At 54.3% G+C, this 18946-nt stretch overlaps 2 protein-coding genes across 4 annotated transcripts in view; both read left to right on the forward strand.

Moving 5' to 3' along the window:
- Nucleotides 1-6921, forward strand: part of IP6K2 (inositol hexakisphosphate kinase 2) — a 30948-nt gene extending 24027 nt beyond the window's left edge. For all 3 annotated transcript variants that reach the window (XM_039228188.1, XM_039228190.1, XM_039228189.1), the window contains exons 3-6: nucleotides 491-713; nucleotides 1590-1765; nucleotides 5519-5694; nucleotides 6149-6921. In XM_039228188.1, the coding sequence (XP_039084119.1) occupies nucleotides 491-713; nucleotides 1590-1765; nucleotides 5519-5694; nucleotides 6149-6649 (1076 nt within the window). In that variant the 3' untranslated portion in view covers nucleotides 6650-6921. The remainder of the gene's footprint in view (nucleotides 1-490; nucleotides 714-1589; nucleotides 1766-5518; nucleotides 5695-6148) is intronic.
- Nucleotides 6922-8841: 1920 nt separating this feature from the next.
- NCKIPSD (NCK interacting protein with SH3 domain) lies at nucleotides 8842-18939 on the forward strand. The gene is made up of 13 exons (XM_039228362.1): nucleotides 8842-9012; nucleotides 11525-11634; nucleotides 11871-12075; nucleotides 12236-12326; nucleotides 12534-13024; nucleotides 14278-14448; nucleotides 14598-14684; nucleotides 14773-14911; nucleotides 14992-15072; nucleotides 15223-15351; nucleotides 15449-15541; nucleotides 15666-15838; nucleotides 18050-18939. The coding sequence occupies exons 1-13, from the start codon at nucleotides 8842-8844 to the stop codon at nucleotides 18251-18253; spliced, it is 2145 nt and encodes a 714-aa protein (XP_039084293.1). The 3' UTR covers nucleotides 18254-18939.
- The last annotated feature ends 7 nt before the right edge of the window (nucleotides 18940-18946 follow it).

Raw genomic sequence — 18946 nt, forward strand, 5'->3', positions numbered from 1 at the left:
TGCTTGCCCAGTCTTCCCTTAACCTTGGACCCTTCTTACCCCTCAGGGCAAACCTTTGTTCCCCGGGTTCAGGCTCTGCTTTAAAGCAAGCCTCAGGCTATTGGAGTTTCTGTTGAGGGCATCAAAAATTCCCACAAGATATAAAGAGCAAATGTTTTTACGTCTCTTTTAGGATTAGAAGAATTACATAAAACTTAATAAACATTTTCAATGATGGAAAAATGTGTCTTGTAATTCTTTGGCTCTTGCCTTGTTGAGTGCATCAGAGAGGAAAACTCTCAGCCATGTTTGCTCCCTAATCGCTTGTCTTGTATGGTGTTATCTTTTCTAGCTGTTTTGATATTTGTTAGGTTTGCAGATGAGTTTGGGGCCTCTGGCAACATAGAGACTAAGGAACAGGGTAAGAAAAAACCAAATGTTACAATCATGTTATTTATAACACATCATCTGTGGAATTAAAAGTTCTTTCTGCTCCTCACCCCCCTTCCAGGTGTGGTATCTGTACGCTTTGAAGAAGACGAAGACAGGAATTTATGTTTAATAGCATATCCACTAAAAGGGGACCACGGAATTGTGGACAGTTTAGACAATTCAGACTGTGAACCAAAGAGTAAGCTCCTGAGGTGGACAAACAAAAAACATCATGTCCTAGAAACAGAAAAGAGCCCCAAGGACTGGGTGAGACAGCACCGGAAAGAGGAGAAGATGAAAAGGTGGGTGTAAACTGAGAGGGGAACCCCAGACTCTGTGGGAGGGGAGGTGTCACAGGATCTTATAGTCCAGTCCCCTGGAGCTAGAGACTCAAACGATGGTGCCTTGTCACTCAGTGGCTGGTACCCACATGGCATCTTCTTTTTAATGATTCTGGGTTACATCATGCCATTTTGGGTAAACAGCTACAGTGGCAGTTGTAAGAGTTTTAGTCACTCGTTGCTCCTGCAGCTGCCCTGTGCCAGGCCCTATGTTGCATCCTGGGGATGTCGCAGTGGCCAAGATAGGAGCCGTCCCTTTACCTCCAGTTGCTCATTGAGGGTGGGAGACAAAATGGTCAGTTGGGCATCCCCAAAATGTAGGATCTGTTTACACAGAGCCTTCCAAGAGCCAGTCCTTGGCAGAGCTTGTAAAAATATAAATAATAGATAAAAATTGAAGTGTTTATAATGTGGCTAAGTAGGTTGGCTTATTCCCATGGGATTTCAGTTCAGCTTTTCCCAGTCTTCAGCATTTGGAATTGGGAAACTTGGATGTAGCGGAAGCCGGGGGGCAGTACTGCCTAGAAGAAAAGGGCAGTGAAGGCTGCTTGGGGGGGACGGGGTACAGTGGTGGAAGCAGAGGCTGTTCTTCTTTTGTTCTTCTTGCTATAGAAAAAAACAGTGAGCTGGCCCTTTAATTCTTTCAAAGTCAGCTTTCTTGAGGTATAATACACTTAGAATAAAATGTATCTATTTGAAGTGTTCAATGTGTACACTAAAACCACCACATCAAGATCTCAAACTTCCCATCACTCCAAAAGATGTGCCTTTTCGTGCCTCTTTGGCCCTGAATTTTGGTAAGATGTTGTGATTTATTGGTTCCTTGTCTCCTTACAGCCATAAGTTAGAAGAAGAATTTGAGTGGCTAAAGAAATCTGAAGTCTTGTACTACAGCGTAGAGAAAAAGGGGAATGTCAGTTCCCAGCTTAAACACTATAACCCCTGGAGCATGAAGTGTCACCAGCAACAGTTACAGAGAATGAAGGAGAATGCAAAACATCGGAACCAATACAGTATCCTTTGTTCACAGGGTATCTTTGCCTTGGGGTGAGGGGAGAGTAGGTGAGATCCTAGGAGCTCAGAGAGGTTGGGTTTGTTTTCTAGTCATGGTGGTGCCACGGCACCCTATGTGGTAACCATAGGCAAACATCACTTCCCTGAGGAACAAGGACTGGTCTGGGAATACAGGTGGTGGGGAGGCAGTTGAGAGCCACCTCATGGAGGGACCAACCTATATCAGGGAGACTTTAGCCTAGAGTGCAAGGGTCTGGTTGTGTTTTCAGACTCACAGAAGTCCCCAGACAGTGCTTCCTGCCAAGAATGGGGGTGGTGGGTGGGTGCTAACCTTTTTTTTTTCTTTTTTAATTTTTTTTTTTTTTTATGTCTTTATTTTGAGACACAGAGAGTGAGCAGGGGAGGGGCATAGGGAGAGGGAGACACAGAATCCAAAGCAGGCTCCAGGCTCTGAGCTGTCAGCACAGAGCCCGACGCGGGGCTCAAACCCACGAATCATGAGATCATGACCTGAGCCGTAGTCAGACGTGCAACTGACTGAGCCACCCATGCGCCCCCCCCCTTTTTTTTTTTTTAGGGTGGGTGCTAACCTTTCAATCCTGGTTCATCAGACTGGCACATTAAGAAAGCATGGGACTTCCCCCACCCCCAACCCCACCTTTTTTACTCAGTGATTTCTTTTTAATTTTATTTACTTACTTTTTTTTTCTTTTTTTTTTATTTACTTTTTAAAGTTTATTTATTTTGAGAGTGAGCACATGTGGATGCAGGAGCAGGGAGGGGGCAAAGAGAGAGAATTCCCAAGCAGGCTCTGTGCTGTCAGCCTGGAGCCTGACACGGGACTCTGTCCTACAGACTGTGAGATATGACCTGAGCTGAAACCCAGGTGCCCTTTCTTTCTTTTGTTGTTGTTTTTTTTGTTGTTGTTGTTTTTTTAATTTTGAAGGGGTAGTTCTTCAGAATTGAGTATGTTTTATTTATTTTTAACTTTTTACTAGGAAAAAATTTAAACGTGTTAAACATAGAATACTACTTTGAACTTCTAAGTACCAGTCACCCAGTTTCAGTGATTAACCTGCTTATGTCTGTTTTGTGCCATGACTGTCTCTTATACCCGGCATCTCCCAGGTGAACTCTTTCTTTTCCTTCTTTCCTTCTTTCTTTTGCCCTTCCTTCCCTTCCTTCTTTTTATTTATTTTGAGTGAGGTAGGGAGGAAAGAGAGGGAGAGAGTATCCCAAGCAGGCCCCTGTGCTGTCAGCATGGAGCCCAGTGTGGTGCTTGAACCCACGAACCATGATATCATGACCTGAGCTGAAACCAAGAATCAGATGCTCAACTGACTAGCCACCCAGGTGCCCCTAACTGAGCTCTTTTTGAAGTATCTCCTGTATCATTGCATCTACACACACCTCATCATGCATCTTTAAGAGATAAGGATTTTCTTTTAATTAAGTTTGAGAAAGAAAAAACTAGAACTAGTGGAGAAGGGGTAGAGAGAGAAAGAGAGAGGATCCCAAGCACACTGCACACTGTCAGCTCAGGGTTCAAACTCAAGAACTCTGAGATGATGACCCGAGCTGAGATCAGGAGTCAACACTTAACTAACTGAGCCCCCCAGGCTCCCCAAGATAAGGGTGTTTTTAAGACATGAGCTCCTTAAAACTGGGCAGTACTTCCTTATCAAGTATCTAGTTTGTGTCCACATTCCTAATTGTCTCATAAATATGTTTTTGCTGATGTTTGAATGGGGAGCCAAGTGAGGTTCACATGTTTCTGGTTGAAATGTTTAAGTCTTTTTAAAATGCCCTTTTTATTTTTTCATCTTGGAAATTTCTTATCAAAGAAACTAGGTCTTCTAAAGTTTCCCCCCATCTGGATTTTACTGATTACATCCCTGTGTGTCTTTTACATGTTACTCTTTTCTCTTTGTTTCCATTAAAGAGGCTTGGTCAGATTCAGGTTCAGTTTGGGGGTAGTTAGGGGCTAGAATCCCTCGGTAGTGGCCATCAGGAAATGCAATATTTGTCTTTCTCTCCTGTATTGCTGTTGCCTTGGATCCATTTTTTTCATTAGGCAGTTTTCTAATTTTGTCATTCCTTCTTAGCTGGAATCTGTAAAGATAAACTTTTTCTCATCAATTATATGCTTATCCTGAGGTATAGTTTATATAGAAAAGGCAGATTAAATGTTTAATTTTTATTTACTGAATATTTGGAATAATGGGTGAGTTTTTCAACATCCATCCAAAATGCCAAAAAAAAAAAAAAATTGCAAGTGAGTTTTTCAATATTAATGAATCAATGAATTTATTAATGTTTGTTTATTTTTTTATTTTTTTTAAGGTTTTTTTTTTATTTATTTCTAGAGAGAGAGAGAGTGAGCAGGGGAGGGTCAGAGAGAGAGGGAGTCACAGACTGAAACAGGCTCCAGGCTCTGAGCTGGCAGTCAGCACAGAGCCCGACGCGGGGCTCGAACCCACGAACCGTGAGATCATGACCTAAGCGAAAGTCGGACGCTTAACCGACTAAGCCACCCAGGCGCCCCTAATGTTTGTTTATTTTTGAGAGACAGAGCATTAGAGCGGAAGGGGCAGAGAGAGAGAGGGAGACACAGGCTCCAAAGCACAGAGCCCGATGCGGGGCTTGAACCCAAAAACTGCGAGATCATGACCTGAGCCAAAGGCAGACACTTAACCGACTGAGCCACCCAGGCATCCCTATGAATCTATGAATTTAAACATATTTGATGTAGTTTAGTCCATTGCAGTTTTTATCTTTACTGATGCACAGATTCTTCCATGTTTTGTTCTGCCTTTTAAGATAGGCTCTTGAGTCCTTCTGACACACTCATAGAAGTCTGTGATGACTCTCTTACTTTCTGGTATGAAAAGATGGTCCAGGGTCATGTATATTTCCTACTCCAGATGTGAATTTAGTCATTCCTCTGAGGCAGGAGTTACAAACCTGCTCAGTAGAGGGCCAGATAGTAAATGTCTGTGACTTTACAGGCTGTACCCTCTGACACAGCTCTGCCATGGTAGCTTAAAAGTAGCCATAGATAATCATGTAAGTGAATGAGCATGACTATGTCCCAATGAAACTGTTTATGGTCACCAATATTTGCATATCATTTAATTTTCCATGTGTCAGGTATTTTATATATTTTTTTGGCAACTTAAAAATTTAAGAATGATTTCTAGCTCATAGGCCGTACAACAAGTAGGGAGCCATAGTTCACCATCCTTGCCCCAGGAAAACTGGTCTGGGCACTAGGGGTGCTCACATGACTATCTGGTCATTGTTTCTAGACCTTTTCAGTGCCACACAGCTGGGAAATAACACATTTATTTTAAAGAGAAAATTTTTCATGAGTTTATGCATATATTTCCAGTTCACATAGAAAGTTATAGGATTTAATTGATGTTCTCTTTGTAACTTAGGACAGTCTGGTGTGGAACCCTGTTCCCATATTTTGCTGAGTTGTGGCAGTGGTGTATGTGTGTTGACCAGGTCTGTGTTGAGTCCAGACCCAGACAGTTCTCGGGCCAGTTCCCTGACAAGAATTCAGTTCTTCAATTTTAGTCCTCTAGTCAGCCTTAGGCTCCCTACATGGGGGATAGCAGATTGATGGGGCCCTCTGTGGACTTGGGCTTCTCTGAGGCACTGTGTGCAGGCATTGTGCCCTGGAGTGCCAAAGCCCCCCATACAGTAGCACCTTTTCTTTAGACGGAGGATTGACCTTAACCACTCAGAATTCATCTTACTGGAAAACCTGACTTCCCGCTATGAGGTGCCTTGTGTCCTGGACCTCAAGATGGGTACCCGCCAGCATGGTGATGATGCTTCAGAGGAGAAGGCAGCCAACCAGATCCGCAAGTGCCAGCAAAGCACATCTGCGGTCATCGGTGTCCGTGTGTGTGGCATGCAGGTGAGGGGAGTGCTGGTGCATACCATGGGCTGGATAGGGCATCCAGTAGCTTCCACTCTCCACCCTGAGCATAGTCCTGCTGTTTTCTCAAGATTCCAGTGTGACTAAGTGAGCCTCTCATTTTCTGGTTAGAAAAAAAAGCATGCATTGCCTGGGTGAACCATCTGGGACTGAGCTGGTTGACTGAGTCCAGAATCTCTGGACAGGAGTGGAAATGAAGCAAGAGAGTTAGGCCCTCTCCACCAACCAATAGGCTAAGCAGGGGTCTAAGGACAGAACCAGGTCAGAGGGCTGCCTCCTGAGTGGTTGTTGATCAGAGAGAGCAGTGTCTTGTGTGACTGGTGTACTTAACAGGTTAAAGGATCTGATCCAGGGGCGTCCTCTAACTGCTGTTCCCCAGGGTCCAGGCTCTGAGATGGCTGTCAGCACCTAACCTGCTGGTTTCTTCCCACAGGTGTACCAGGCAGGGAGTGGGCAGCTTATGTTCATGAACAAGTACCACGGACGAAAGCTGTCAGTGCAGGGCTTCAAGGAGGCACTTTTCCAGTTTTTCCACAACGGTCGGTATCTGCGCCGTGAGCTCCTGGGCCCTGTGCTTAAGAAGCTGGCTGAGCTCAAAGCCATTTTGGAGCGACAGGAGTCCTACCGCTTCTACTCAAGCTCTCTACTGGTCATCTATGATGGCAAGGAATGGCCTGAGGTGGCCCTGGACTCAGATGCTGAGGACTTGGAGGACCTGTCAGAGGAGTCAGCTGACGAGTCTGCTGGTGCCTATGCCTACAAGCCCATTGGCACCAGCTCAGTGGACGTGCGCATGATCGACTTTGCACACACCACCTGCAGGCTGTATGGCGAGGACAGTGTGGTACATGAGGGCCAGGATGCTGGCTATATCTTCGGGCTCCAGAGCCTGATAGACATTGTCACAGAAATAAGTGAGGAAAGTGGGGAGTGAGTTTGCTGGCTGCACCAGCACCTGAGAGACTCTCTGTGTCCCAGGCACAGCTGTGCTGCGTCGGGAAGGAGGCCAGTATGGCCAGGCGTTGGCCCCTGCAGCCTGGAGCTGATGTGCAGAGGCCTCTGTGAGTCCCAGCCTGAGCCAGCCCCAGCCACGTTCGGAGTCTTATTTATTTTAACTATTTCTTCGACATTCCACATTTGATGATGCAGATACCTCTTTCTTCCCTGAGTGTAAATGTTCTAATACAAATCTTTTTGTTAATTGTACACAGTGCTGCTGTCGTTCTTAACTAGGGGCAGGCAGCCTCCCCCATTCCAGCCCTCAGAAGTCTCACCTGTGCTGGATCTTCCACCATAGTCCAGGAATATTCTTGCCATTGCCCCTACCTCACGGACCCTAAAGTCACCACAGCTTCTTGGCTTGGTCCTCAGTCCCCTAACGTAGCACCCTGTGGACACCTCCCCCCCACATACAACCTTAGGTTCCTTTGGGGTCTGTGCTGACCTAGTGTCCCAGCATCCCCTAAGCAAAGAACTACTTGACCCGTGATACAGGTCTTTCCCTGTCCTCCATGCAGCTTAAACCAAAGTTGGGCAACAGGTGTGCCAGACCTTGGGTCCATTTCCTGCACCACTGGCAGCAGCTAATTGGCTGATCATTGTGATGTCACATGTCCTGGAGCCATACCAAGGCCTCAGGTAGTTGCCAGGCTCTGATCTATTGGCAGTGGTGGGCTCCATGGTAAAAAGTCCCAGGAGGATGAGGGGCCTAGGGTCCCAGTGAGAAAGGTGTTCTAGGCAGGGGGGTCCTCTTAACTACTTGTCACCACAGCTACCCACAACCACACCCAGTCTCATCTCTTAAGCAGCTGCAGCCAGGGCGGCCCCGAAGAGAGCTACTTCTGTGTACGAGGGTTTCTGGGAGGTGTGGCAGGAGGTCTGGAACTGCAGAACCAGACACCAAGGAGAAGGATATACCCATTGCCAAGAAAGTAGGGTCTTGACGTTCAGTTTTATCAGCCCCACACCTTCCTGAAACTCCCAGCACCTCCTTTCTGAGGCCCACTGTGCCTCTGTGTACTACCTCCCCAGACGCCAACTACATGCACTGGCCTGGCTGTGCCCACACCCCCTACACTCGGGGCCCAGGCTTCCAGTGGGGAATGTGGTTGAACCAGCCCCTGGAGAGGAATGGGAGGCCCCCAGGATCCTTAGGGCCTCTCCCCTGGGTCCCTCCCTCCCTTAGGACATCAAGGACCAGTCAGGGCTGACTGGAGGTACGCAGGGCCAAACCAGCTCTTAAGGCTACATAGCACCCCCCTCCCCACTCTCACCAACTCTCCTATCTACTCAGAAGGGAGCATCAGAAATAAGATGATTTGGAGTTGTTAAGTCCTATAAAGACAATAGAGTAATATGACAGCGACTGGGAGCATGATGACCTTATGCTGTGAGGAAGGGAGGGAATTGTGTCCGAAGCACAGGAAACCATATGGAAAAACCCACATTAGAGGGCTTGAGAGAAGCTAGTGAAAGGAGGTGGGGTGGGCACCCAGGACGGGAGGAGTTTGGACTGGGGGAACAGCCGACCTGGGTTCAGTGCAGCTGGAGTAGAAACTCCTCAGAGAGGGGTCATGAGACCTGGGACACCAAGGAGACCGGGCGCCTCCAAGTGTCGAATCAGCGAAATCCAACAATGGATCTAGGCTCTCGCGGAGTCGCTGTCCCAACTGTTAGTAGGTCAGGACCCACTCCCCCGGGGTGGCAGGGCCGCAGGGGACTAGAGCGTAGGACACAGGCTCTGCCGAAGGAGCGCTCCTTCCGGGAGGAAGGACGGGCGGCACACCGGGTTTGAGTGGAGGGTTAGGAGGGAGAAACGGGTGGGCGCCCGGGAGGGTGCAGAGCCAGTGGTCGGAGGTTGGGGTGTGTGGTCTCGGGGTCTGAGGTACCAGGACCGAACTGGAGGCGGACTCGAGCAGCACCAGATCCCGCCACTTGGGGCCGCCAGGGGGCGCCGCAATCCGCGCGGGGGCCGACCCCCCCTAGAGGCGGGGCTGCGGAGGGCGGGCGCGCGCACGCGTCGTGTGTCACGGGGCGGGGCGGGGCGATCGCGGTGCTCCGGGCCTGGCGTCCTGGTTCCGCAGCCCTCGCCGCCGCCACTGCTCCGGCGCAGCCCGGCCCGGCCCCATGTATCGCGCGCTCTACGCGTTCCGCTCGGCGGAGCCCAACGCGCTGGCGTTCGCCGCGGGCGAGACCTTTCTGGTGCTGGAGCGCAGCAGCGCGCACTGGTGGCTGGCGGCGCGGGCGCGCAGTGGCGAGACGGGCTACGTGCCTCCCGCCTACCTGCGCCGCCTGCAGGTGAGTGTGCCCCTCCCCGGCCCGGCCTCCCCCGGTCCTTAGACTGGGCCCCATCGCAGGCTTTTGGGACCGACCCCCGGAGTCCCAGGCCCGCCAAAACTTCCCGCAGATAGGGAGTTTGAGCACCTGACCCTGAGACCCCAGGAGTCCGCACCCCCACAAGAGATCAGACCCTTGACAGCCAACTCTGAGGACTCCAGACCTGCAAAGCCTAACTCTGGGACTAAGATTCCTTGGATCCCAGACCCATTGAGACCCATTATCTGAACCCCCATCTAAATAGAATTCAAGACTCAGACCTGAGAATCCAGTACCACAGAATTCTGACCAGTTCTCCAGATCCCTGAGACCCGAGACTCATAATTGGCCCTTTCCCTGGGTCCCCTGGAACTGGAGCCACTGCCTCCACCACGGAGACCCCAGGCCACCCTGGACACCACCTGTTTCCCCACCATCCTCTGTGTCCTCACTCCCCCACTGGGGCCCTGGAGCCTAGATGATACCCTTATCCCCTGGATGACCCACCAAGCCTGGAGACCTGAGTGTCTTTCACCCTCCTGTACTCAGCTGCCTCCTAAGCTTTTCTTCAGACTGACCCCAGCCCTCTTGGAACGAAAGATCTCAGACCTTGCTGACACTTCCTGGCTCTACAACTCCCCCCCCCCCCCACCCCCCATTACAAGCCACCTTCAGGCCCTGACTTAACAGACTTAATTTTCTCTGAAGGTGGAAAGTTCCATCCCTCCATGTCCCCAGCCTGGGGTGGGAGCTGCTCCCATTGTGAGGAAGTAAGATCTCTTCATGGCTTCCCCTGGTCTGACTATGACCCTGTTTCCTTCCAGTGGAGGCTGCATCTCTAGTTCCTGTTTCCCCAAGAATAGTCCTGCCGTGGGGGCTGGGGTGCAGCGTCTCCAGCCGGTCTATTCTGACCTCAGGGGAAAGGAGGGCCTGGAGCCTCCTGTCTGGCCTGTGCCAGACACCCCCGCCCCATCCTGGTCCCTATCCTTTTGGAAACATCCTGTCCCAGCCCGGTTCAGGACAGAAATAACAGGATAAATTTGGAGATGTCATCTGGTCTTGCCAGAGGGGATGGGCCCTGGACCCTCAGCTTGTTCCCATCTAGGAGTGCCTGGGGTGTGAGTGGGGCCCTGGACACAAGGGCTGCCGGCTCTGGCGTGAACGTGTCAGACCCAGCCTCTCTGGGGCTGGGGGCTTGGAGGCCTCTTCTTGAAGGGCCTGTGAGGCTCCTCTCCAGGGCCAGTGGGGCTTGGTGTTTGGGGACAGCAGAGAGGCTGCAGTTTCTCTCATAGTTTCTTTCTGCATACATCCCTCCGCCTCAGTCTCCCCAACGCTGTGTCTGTCATTCTGACTCTCCACTTAGATCTCCTTTCTCTGACTCTCTCCCTTTCTCTGTCTCCAGCTCTCGATTTCTTTCTGCGTTGTCTCCCTCCACCTGTCTTTCTCTCTCTCCCTCTCCCTTCCTCTCTCTCCCTCTCTCTATCTCTTCCTTATTTCCTATGTGTATGTGTTTCTTTTTCTGTTCCCCTTTCTGTCTGCTGTCTCTCTGCATTCTGGCATACCCCGTGCTACCTGGAGGGCTTTGCTGACCTCTGCATCCATCTGTCTGTCCCCCTCAGGGAAGCTTCTTAGACCCTCTCTGGAGTGACGTCACCTCAGTTCTGAGACTTCCATGTAGCCTGATGGACCGTTGTGGACAGGGGAGGGGTGAAAGTGGCTGGTCCCACAGCTGCCACCCCCTGCTCTTCACGACATGCCAGGCAGGCTGGCTAGATTGGACCCCTGAGTTGTTGGGTCTGCAGCACAGAATCTGGGACAGGGTCCAGGCCCCTCTTTCATGTCTGTCCTTTGCCACAAACACAGAACTGCCGCTTCCCAGGGCAAGTCTGGAAGATTTCTTGGAACAGCTGAGGGGGGTGAGGGCTAGAAGCAGGAGTGGAGAGAAGAGATCCCTTTGGCCCATCTCCAGCTGGTCCTTCAGGCCCATCCCAGGGGCTGCAGAAGGCTCTATGAGGACAGGGCTATTCTGGAGTGTGACCTTGGTTTTGTGAAGGATCAGCAAGATCCAGAGTGATTTGTTAAGGGTTCCAGGCACTAGAGGCTCCCTGCTTGGCATTTCAGCCTGGGCTCTGAGCCAAACCTAGGGAGAGACTAGGTATGTACTGCTGGCATCAAGCTGGGGGGTCCCTGGGCTGTGTTTTTGCTCTAGCCCCCTGGTTTTCAGAGACAGCTGAGAGCCTCAGTGTGGGGCCCGAGTGGGGCCCCAATATGTAAAGCAGTAGCATGGGCCACCCCATGCCCCAGCTCCCTAACTGACACAATTTGAGAACCTTATTTCATATTCTAGTTCAGCTTTTTGTGTTCATGTCTACGATTCCAGACATTAGCTTCTTGCAACATGTAATGCCCCGCATTGCATCCTGGGCTGGGGCTGGGCTCTGTACCCTCACTTGGCCCCCAGGTCTAACTGCCCACCCTTTGCCCTCCACCCCAGGGCCTGGAGCAAGATGTCCTCCAAGCCATTGACCGGGCCATTGAGGCTGTGCACAATGCGGCCATGCGGGATGGCGGCAAGTACAGCCTGGAGCAGCGTGGAGTCCTTCAGTGAGTGTGGGTGAGGGGAGGAGGGCACCCCTCCACCCCATTACCCTAGTGAGTACAGTTGGGTGGGGGTCCTTCAGTGGTGTGGAAGGCAGAGCTTGGGGGTAACACAGAGTAGGTGGGGCATGAGGGAGGTGGCAGGAGCCTGGGCTTTGAGGCACCCAGGACCCATGATGACCATGTAAGGACTTTGGGAGGGTAAGGTAACTCGCTCAGAAATCTCCTTGTCCCTCCATCAGGAAGCTGATCCACCACCGGAAAGAGACCCTGTCCCGCAGAGGCCCCTCAGCTGCCAGCCCTGCAGCCATGACCCCATCTACCAGTGACCACCATCTGGACGCCGCTGCTGCCAGGCAGCCCAATGGGATGTGTCGAGCTGGGTTTGAGCGGCAGCACAGCCTCCCTAGTTCTGAGTATCTCGGGGCAGATGGAGGCCTCTACCAGGTATGCGGGGAGGCCATCCTGGGGGAGGGAGGTGGGTGGAGCTTAAGGCTTGGTCCAGAGGTTCCAAGGGTCCAGGCCCATGCCAAGAGCTCAGGGCCCTAGCCAGGCCGGTACCCCAGATGGCAGCCTGGCCTCCCACATCCCACTTCTGTCCTCTCAGATCCCGCCACAGCCTCGCCGAGCAGCACCTGCCACGCCACCCCCACCTGTGAAGCGCCGAGACCGTGAGGCCCTGGTGGCCTCAGGCAGTGGTGAGAAGGCGGGGTTGGGGCAGTTGGGGAAGCACCCTGTGCTTGGAATGGTTGCTCTGCCTGTGTCAGGAAGCTGGGGCCTCTGGGCTTGGAGGGGTGGGTCTAGCAGAGAAACCAGGCCCTGTATTGGGAGGGCGGGGCTCAGGGCCTGGAGGGGTAAGGGACCCAGGGGGCTGTCCCAGCACAGCATCCGCTCTTTGCCCACAGGCGGCCGCAACACCACGCCCTCCGGGGGCAGTTCTGTGTCCAGCGGCTCCTCAGTCAGCAGCACCTCCCTTGACACGCTCTGTACCGGCTCTAGCTCATCTGAGCTGGGCCCCAGCTGCTCACCCACGCCCCCACCTGTGCCCCGCCGAGGCACGCACACCACTGTGTCCCAAGCTCAGCCCCCTCCCTCCAAGGTGCTGGCCTCTGAGCCCCCTACAGAGGAGGTGGCAGTTGATACAACCTCAGCCCCTGATGAGCTGGAGGCCCTGGGTGCACTGAACCTGGGGACCACAGAGGAGAAGGTGGTGGCCGAGACTGCTGTGCCCAAGACCATCGGGGCAGAGCTGATGGAGCTCGTGCGGAGAAACACCGGCCTGAGCCACGAGCTATGCCGTGTGGCCATTGGCGTCGTGGTGGGTCACATCCAGGCCTCTGTGCCGGCCAGCTCGCCTATCATGGAGCAGGTCCTCCTCTCGCTGGTAGAGGGCAAGGTGAGGGTGGGCGGCAGGGCCAGGGGCCTCCCCATCCTCGGGCCGCCCTGCCTCCCCTGCCCCATTCCCACCCTCACGCTTGTGTCCAGCCTTGACTCGACAAGTATTTATTGAGCTCTAGCCTGGCCTTCATTGTGCTGGGTGCTGGGGATATTTGAGCTGATCCCTGGAGGAGAAAAGGAGAAAGAGCATTCCAGGCAGAGGCTCAGCCTGGACCAAGGCCATAAGGCAGGACCAAGCTTGGCTTGCAGCAGGAGGTGGAACAAGGCCAGCATGGCTCTAACACAGGGAGGGAGGGAACAGGTGGTGTAGGAGAGGTGAGACCCAGGGCAGGTGACAGATGAGACCAGATGCAGGTGGGCAAGAGTCGTCTCTGGCTGCAAGGGAGCAGGGGACGTAGAACATGAGAGAAGGCAGTACCTTGCTGGCCTCGGCAGTGGAGACGAGTGGGTGCTTCTAGAGCTGTGACAGAGGCCTCAGTACTGACTCAGGTGTGAGTCAGGTGCGTGGGCATCGTAGAGTGGGTGAGATCCTTTGCCAGGGTTGGGGCACTGGTCAGGAAGCAGGATTGGAGGTCAGTGAGCTGTCTCCATATGGGGACCAGATGGGCCCGAGGCCCCTCCTCAGGGCCCCATGACCCGGCGGCTCTGGTGTGGGGTGGAGGGAGCAGCAGGTCAGTGGGCTCATGTCTGCTGGGCACGGCGGGTGCTGCCAGGCTGGAAGACGGGAGACGTGGGGAGATGACAAAGCCTGGTGCCACTTCATGTGGATTTGGAGGGGAGCATCTCCGTCACATTCAGGCAGTAAGAGAGTCGATGGCCTTCCTTACAGATGTTTCTACAGGGCTGGGATGAGGGGCAGGTTGTTGGAAGGCACCCACAGATGAGGCAGAATATGATCCCAGCAGGTTATCAAGACTGGGGGCAGTGGACTTACTTGCAGAGGGGGTGTAGAACTGAGCTGGCGCCTCTGGGAGCTTTGATGTAAGGTGTGGGCCACAGGAGCTGGTCCTTAGTGGAGCTCGAGGTGGGGCAGAGGGGAGGAAGGAAGAGAACCAGGGGCTGGTCCCCTCGCAGAGCTGCTGACTAGGGGCAGCTCTGAGAAATGAGGCTGGGAACCCTTCCCCGATGTCGGCCTGGAACTCACACCCATGACATCCTCAGGGTCTGGGTTGACTTCTCAGCCTTGGGGGTTTTCTGGAGATGGCGACGGGCAAGGAGTGTGCTGAGCCATTTCTCACCCTCTCCCCCCAGGACCTGAGCACTGCCCTGCCCTCAGGGCAAGTCTGCCATGACCAGCAGCGGCTGGAGGTGATCTTTGCAGACCTGGCTCGGCGCAAGGATGATGCCCAGCAGCGCAGCTGGGCCCTGTACGAGGATGAAGGGGTCATCCGCTGCTACCTGGAGGAGCTGCTGCACATTCTGGTGCGGGGTGGGGGCCCGCGGGTGTCTCCCCCCAACCCTGCACTGTCCCCTCCAGTGCTCAGGAACCTCCACTGTGTGTACTCGGCTCGCTTACGCGTGGCCACACGGCTCACATCAAGTGATTCTGTCCTGCTTCCTCCTCTCCACAGACGGACGCAGACCCCGAAGTTTGCAAGAAAATGTGCAAAAGAAATGAGTTCGAGTCTGTCCTGGCCTTGGTGGCCTACTACCAAATGGTGTGTGCAAGACAGAGGGGTGGGGGCATGGAGACACCCGGGTAGAGGTGGGGGTTCCGGGCACTGAGCACACAGGGTCTCCTGCCAGGAGCACCGGGTGTCCCTGCGGCTGCTGCTTCTCAAGTGCTTTGGCGCCATGTGCAGCCTGGATGCAGCCATCATCTCCACACTCGTGTCGTCTGTGCTGCCTGTGGAGCTGGCACGGGACATGCAGACAGACACGCAGGGTGAGGCGATGGGGAGCTTCCTGCCGTCTGGGGGGTTCCCACCATATGTAGGGGCTCTCACCGCCTGCCTTGCCCCCTAGATCACCAGAAACTCTGTTACTCCGCCCTCATCCTGGCCATGGTCTTCTCCATGGGGGAGGCAGTGCCCTACGCGCACTACGGTAAGTGGGCAGGTTGCTGACCGGCTGACTGCTGGGAGCCCCTCTGCCCGTAGCTGACAGGGATCAGGCATCCCGAGGGCTGACAGAGACCTGGGGGGCTGGGTGGTGTGCAGAGCTGGGGAGGGCTGACGCTGTGTACCCCTCTCCCAGAGCACCTGGGCACACCCTTTGCCCAGTTCCTGCTGAGCATCGTCGAGGACGGGCTGCCCCTGGACACCACAGAGCAGCTGCCCGATCTCTGCATGAACCTGCTCCTGGCTCTCAACTTGCACCTGCCAGGTGGGAATGGGGCTCAGCAGGAGGTGGCTGACCAGCTGGGGGCTCTCCCAGCTGGGCACCTGTGCGTTGATCTACCTGCACCCGTGTCCTCCCTCAGCCCCTGACCAGAACGTCATCATGACCGCCCTGAGCAAACACTCCAACGTCAAGATCTTCTCCGAGAAGCTGCTCTTGCTCCTGAACAGAGGGGGTGAGGGTGCAGGAATCTGTGTGGTGCCGCTTCGCTGTCCTGTGACTCCATGACCCTCATAGCTCCCTGCTATGGCCCTCCCAGTGACCGCCCTGACCCCTCTTCTCTTCCCCCTGCCTCCTAGATGACCCCGTGCGCATCTTCAAACATGAGCCGCAGCCGCCACACTCCATCCTCAAGTTCCTGCAGGACGTGTTCGCCAGCCCCACCACGGCTGCCATCTTCTACCACACAGACATGATGGCGCTCATCGACATCACCGTGCGCCACATTGCAGACCTGTCACCCGGAGACAAGGTGCCTGGAGGTGGCTGCAGTGGGGATGGGAGCTGTGTAGAAACTGAAACAAAATGGACTGGAGACAGGACACTGGATGGAGACAGGGGACAGGGCACAGCTGGAGCCAGGCCAGGGTGGAGGCCACTCAGTAAGCCATGGCAGGTGTGCCCAGGCCCAGAGGAGCCTCGGTGAGCTGATCTGGGCCAGGCTGCCTGGACAGAGCTGGAGTGGAGGGGGCAGCGGGGTCCGGCAGGCAGAGGGAGCATTTACACAAGGCTTCAGAGGCTGCAGCGGGAGCTTGTGATCTCAGAAGAGGGGAAGTGACCTGACAGACACCCCGAGCAGAGTATAGACTGTCTGAGAGCCCAGGGAAGACAGGAGGCCTGTGAGGAAGCAGTCCAGGTGGGCAGGGAGAGGCCGAGGCCACCTGGGAAGAGGTCATGTCTGCGGGTATTCGAAGTGGGTCCCAGGGCTTGCTGCTGGCCTTGTATTGAGCAACCGCAAGTGTGAAGTGTGATTGCTGAGGTGGGGAAACAGTCTTCGGGGCGAAAATGGAGTTGCATTCTGATATGTCAAGGTTGAGAAGATACCTGTTAGACATCCAGGCACAGAGCACATTCGGAGGCAGTGGAGGTGAATTGGGAGGACTGGAGAGACACACTGGGGTTGCCTGTGTGCCGATGTGATGGGAAGCCTGTTTCAGGGCCACCACCGAGAGTGTGAGGTGGAGGGGTCAGAGGGAAGCTCAGGCCTCGGCCCAGGGCACGGTGAGGACATGTGGGGAGGAGCCCAGGAGGAAACCCCAGAGAGTAGGACCCCAAAGCAAGGTTTGGAGGAGGAAGGAGCTGAGCCCTCTGCACAGTTGAGTCTGAGTAAGACAGAGGCTGCGAATTCGCTACTGGAATTGCCCCACAGAGGCCCCAAGTGACTGACAAGCAGCATCTGTGGAGTGGAGGGGGAAAGAATGGAACATTTAAGAGAGAATTTGAAGTTGGAGGGGAGACGGGGGGGAAACTGGGAGTCGGAGACAACCCTGTAGTTTTTCTGTGAAGGGAGCGGAACAGAGGGGGTCCGCCTGAGGGAGATATGGGGTCATCAGGAACTTTTTGAAAGTTAGGAGATGCTGGTGTAGGTCTCTGGGCCAGAGGGAATGATCTAGTAAACATCAAGAAATGGCTGACATGTTTGGGAGAGTGGGTCACCGCGCAAGTTGAGTAGATCAGGCAGTGGGGGAGGGCCCAGGGCTGTGGAGGGACACCCGTCACCCCAAAAGGGGCCAGGGCAGCTCATTCTGGTGGAGACAGGAGATATGGGGGCTGCGAGGGGAAGACGAGGGCTTTCTGAAAGATCACTTGTTTTCTCCATGAAGCACAAGGCCAGCTGTCCAGGCACTTTAGGTCTGGAAAGCCAAGAGGAGCTGGGCCGTGGTCCTTAAAGGCATGTGAACATACCAGAGAAAAGTGGCCGGAGCCAAGGCAGTGCTGCGCGTCTGTCTGAGGCTTGTGGCAGGGAAGGAAGTTGAGGCCTGCACACGGCTCTGTGGCTACCTAGGGCATAGACACTGGGATGTGATTTGTAGGCACTGTGGTCTGACCAGGCTTGGGGGGCACAGAGTGGTGCTGCCTGGAGAAGGTATTGAGTCCTCTAACCATAGGTAAGGAGGGAAATGAGGGATGGTGAGGGAGCAGACAGGAAAAGTGCTGGGATTGTGTCAGTGGATTGGGGGTCTGTGAGGAAAAGGAGCAGCTGGGGTGTCAGACTGGAGGGGGTGTTAGAGCTGGACTCCGGGCATGTATGGAAGGTAGGATGGCGGCCAGGTCCTAGGGGTGGGTTGGATATGAGGTGTGCAGAGACGGGTGTCACAGAAGACAGCTGTGTTACTGGCCTGTGGATTCAGATGGATGGCTGTGCTCTTTAGTCAGAGAAAGAACATGAGAAAGCCTTCAGCTTTGCGAAGATCGAACTGGCAGTTTCCCCTTGCCGCCTCTCTGAGCCAGGGCTCCTAGGGCCTGGCCACGTTCTGGGACGCCTGTATCTAGGATAGTCCGTTCATTCACTTAGCAACTGTTGAAGTTCATGTGGCAGGTACATTGTGAGTGCTTGGGATGCAGCCCTGATCTTCGGTGCCATGGGGCGGTCTGCACTGGGGTCCACGTGGCAGCCTGTTCCTGTCTGGTGGCAGTGGCAGTGCCTCCCTGGGGTCCCCGGGCTCACCTGCTCCTCCCACAGCTTCGCGTAGAGTACCTCTCCCTGATGCTCGCCGTGATCCGCACCACGCCCTACCTGCAGCACCGCCACCGGCTGCCCGACCTGCAGGCCACACTGCGCCGCATCCTGACTGAGGAGGAAGCCTCGCCCCAGGGCCAGATGGATCGCATGATTGTCCGAGAGATGTGCAAGGAGTTCCCAGTGCTGAGCGAGGACCCCAGCTAGCGCCTTCCTTCCCTCCCTTCCCTGCAGCCCTGGTCAGGGTGCAGGGGACACGGAGGCTTGGCCCTAAGAATGTTTTGCACAGACAGTGTAGGCGAGGTGGTGGTGGAAGGGACCTGAGCAGGGCCCCCCACCTGAAGTAGAGCCAATGCCAGGGGCCAAGTGTGGGATTGGGGACCACGCTCTGGGAGCTATGCTGGGGCAGAGGGCCTGTGTGAGCTAAAGCCCCTCCATCTCCCGGTAGGCTGCCTCTTCAGCATGCCCCCTCCCCCCAGCACAAACGCACAAAGTCCTGCTGCTGCTCCGGGCTGGGCCAGAGCCACCATCCCTGTCCTGCCTCGTCCGGGGCCTGGGCCTCAGCAAGCCATGTCCTTGGGGTGATGGGAGGCACCTTCCGCCAGCTGTTCTTTGCCTTAGCTTTGCAGTGAGTGCTTCTCATGTGCTCCCCCCTCCCCGTGGAGGTCGTTTTCCCTTGCTCCCACCCCCAGGGGTCTTGGCCAAGCTCCTGCTTTGAAAGCAGAATCTTAGAGACAGGCCATCTATTCTGGAGCCTCACAGAATAGGGTGATGGCACTCAGAAAGCCAATGACAGAATCTATTTTCTCTGTAAAAACGTAGACTGAAAAGCCATGTGTATTTTCCTGTGTGCTGCAGCTCACCTTCGGAAATAAATCACAGGCATCTGGAAACAGGCTC

Source organism: Hyaena hyaena, unplaced genomic scaffold (genome assembly GCF_003009895.1).
Source record: "Hyaena hyaena isolate Hyena2069 unplaced genomic scaffold, ASM300989v1 scaffold_30, whole genome shotgun sequence".
Taxonomy (NCBI): domain Eukaryota; kingdom Metazoa; phylum Chordata; class Mammalia; order Carnivora; family Hyaenidae; genus Hyaena; species Hyaena hyaena.

Excerpts from the sequence above, each read along its gene's own strand:
- NCKIPSD (XM_039228362.1), top strand. The coding sequence starts at position 8,842 with ATGTATCGCGCGCTCTACGCGTTCCGCTCGGCGGAGCCCAACGCGCTG. Across the intron at positions 12,327-12,533 it reads CCTGGTGGCCTCAGGCAGTG|GCGGCCGCAACACCACGCCC; the intron begins GTGAGAAGGCGG and ends CTTTGCCCACAG. Across the intron at positions 13,025-14,277 it reads TCTCGCTGGTAGAGGGCAAG|GACCTGAGCACTGCCCTGCC; the intron begins GTGAGGGTGGGC and ends CTCTCCCCCCAG.